General features: G+C 41.6%; 1 protein-coding gene across 1 annotated transcript in view; it reads right to left on the bottom strand.

The window, feature by feature from the left end:
* Positions 1-2,030, bottom strand: part of LIAS (lipoic acid synthetase) — a 20,707-nt gene that overhangs the window by 4,741 nt on the left and 13,936 nt on the right. The window contains exons 8-9 of the mRNA XM_023519627.1: positions 1,891-1,961; positions 4-93 (exon numbers count right to left, since the gene is read on the bottom strand). Of these exons, the coding sequence (XP_023375395.1) occupies positions 4-93; positions 1,891-1,961 (161 nt within the window). The remainder of the gene's footprint in view (positions 1-3; positions 94-1,890; positions 1,962-2,030) is intronic.

The following is a 2,030-nucleotide window of genomic DNA, read 5'->3' as shown; positions in this document are numbered from 1 at the left end:
TACCAAAGGGCCACTTGCAGTATAATGAAATCCAAGTTCATTTCCTATTTTTTCCCAGTATTTGAACTTTTCAGGAGTAATATATTCCTCAACCTAGATTTAGAATATTACTTCAGATCAGATTCTACAATTCCCCTCAATAATTCTGATTGTACAGGAATTCTATACCCACATATTCAGATTGGTTTTCACTTTATAATTTATTCAGGCTCCCCTCCACCCCTGGCTTTCTTCCTCTCCTTCCTTTCTATTTGTCTACTGGTTACTTGTTGGCCACTCTATCAGAATGTAATTACAGGGAATTAGAGACAAGGGGAAAACATAAATTTTATACTACATTACAAAGGACCAAGAGAGAAGAGTACCTATAGAGATTATTTATCTGTATTTTTCCTTCATTAACAGGTGTGATCAAGATTTGTCATGCCTACTAGAGTTTTTTTTTTTTTTTTATTGTTTGAGATTCATTGAGGGTACAAGAATTAGGTGACACTTGCCTACTAGATATTTGAGGACAAGACTGTCTTACTCAACTTGATCTTCTTAGCACTGGGACTAGTACATACTCACTACTTTTTTTTTTCAAGACAGAGCCTCAAGCTGTTTCCCTGGGTAGAGTGCTGTGGCATCACAGCTCACAGCAACCTCCAACTCCTGGGCTCAAGCGAGTCTACTGCCTCAGCCTCCCAAGTACCTGGGACCACAGGCGCCCGCCACAACGCCTGGCTATTTTTGGTTGCAACCATCATTGTTGTTTGGCAGGCCGGGCTGGACTCGATCCTGCCACCTTAGGTGTATGTGACTGGTGCCTTAGCCACTTGAGCCACAGGTGCCGAGCCCGTACTCACTACTTAACGCAAGTTTCTTAAATGAGTGGATAGGGCGGCACCTGTGGCTCAGTGGGTAGGGCGCTCGGCCCATATACCAAGGGTGGTGGGTTCAAACCTGGCCCCAGCCAAACTGCAACAAAAAATAGCCAGGCACTGTGGTGGGTGCCTGTAGTCCCAGCTACTCGGGAGGCTGTGGCAAGAGAATTGCCTAAGCCCAGGGGTTGGAGGTTGCTGTGAGCTGTGACTCTACAGCGCTCTACCAAGAGAAATAAAGTGAGTCTCGGTCTCTTGAAAAAAAAAAAAAAAAAGAGTGGATAAATGTCTATTATAAAAATAGACTGGTGTCTCATTCTGACTTCATTTGTGGCTCTCACATAATGAAAACAACTCACGTGACCATCAAGTGTGAATGAGTGCAATTTCCCAGCTTTTTGGTTCTTTTTATATAGATTCATTTGAATTGTACAACTTGGGGGGCAGCAAAGATGTGCCAGTGTAGATGTTAACAATGAAACTGGGACTTGTAAGTATACAGCTGACCTGTTCTGAATAACAGGCTTGAACTGGGTGTCCACTCATCCATGGATTTTCTGCAGCCTCTGCCACCCCTTAACTACCGGTAAGACCAACACCTCCTCTCTCTCCTGCCCCTCAGCCTATTCACTATGAAGACAATGAGGAAGAACTTTATGACGACCCACTTCCACATAATAGCAAATATATTTTCTCTTCCTTATGATTTTCTTAACATTTTTTTTCCTCTAGCTTATTTTACTGTAAGAATATAGTATGTATAAAATACATAAACAAAATGTGTGAGTCAATTGTTTATGTTATTGGTAAGGTCTATATTGGGCTATTAGGTAAATTTTGAGGAAGTCTAAAGTTATACACGGATTTTGGACTGTGCTGGTTGGTCCCCCTAACCCTCACGTGGTTCAAGGGTCAACTGTATTCAGGACATTATAATAAAAAGCCGGCAGCTTCTTAATCTTACCTATGACCATGAAGATTTCATTTAAATTACCAAGAAACGTTTGGCAATTCAAGATATCTGTACCTTGAGGAGGCGTTTTGTTGGCTGCATGTATTGTCCTAAAGTCAAACAGTCCACATCTGCCTCACGAAGTGCTGTAGGAAAAAAACATAAATTACCTTAGCAGATGTTCTCACAATGTTGAAATCATAATTCTCCTGAGG

Source organism: Otolemur garnettii, unplaced genomic scaffold (genome assembly GCF_000181295.1).
Source record: "Otolemur garnettii isolate 467f Iridium unplaced genomic scaffold, OtoGar3 scaffold00181, whole genome shotgun sequence".
Taxonomy (NCBI): Eukaryota; Metazoa; Chordata; class Mammalia; order Primates; family Galagidae; genus Otolemur; species Otolemur garnettii.
The sequence above is the reverse complement of the archived record's forward strand: the minus strand, read 5'-3'. Positions and strand labels throughout refer to the sequence as shown.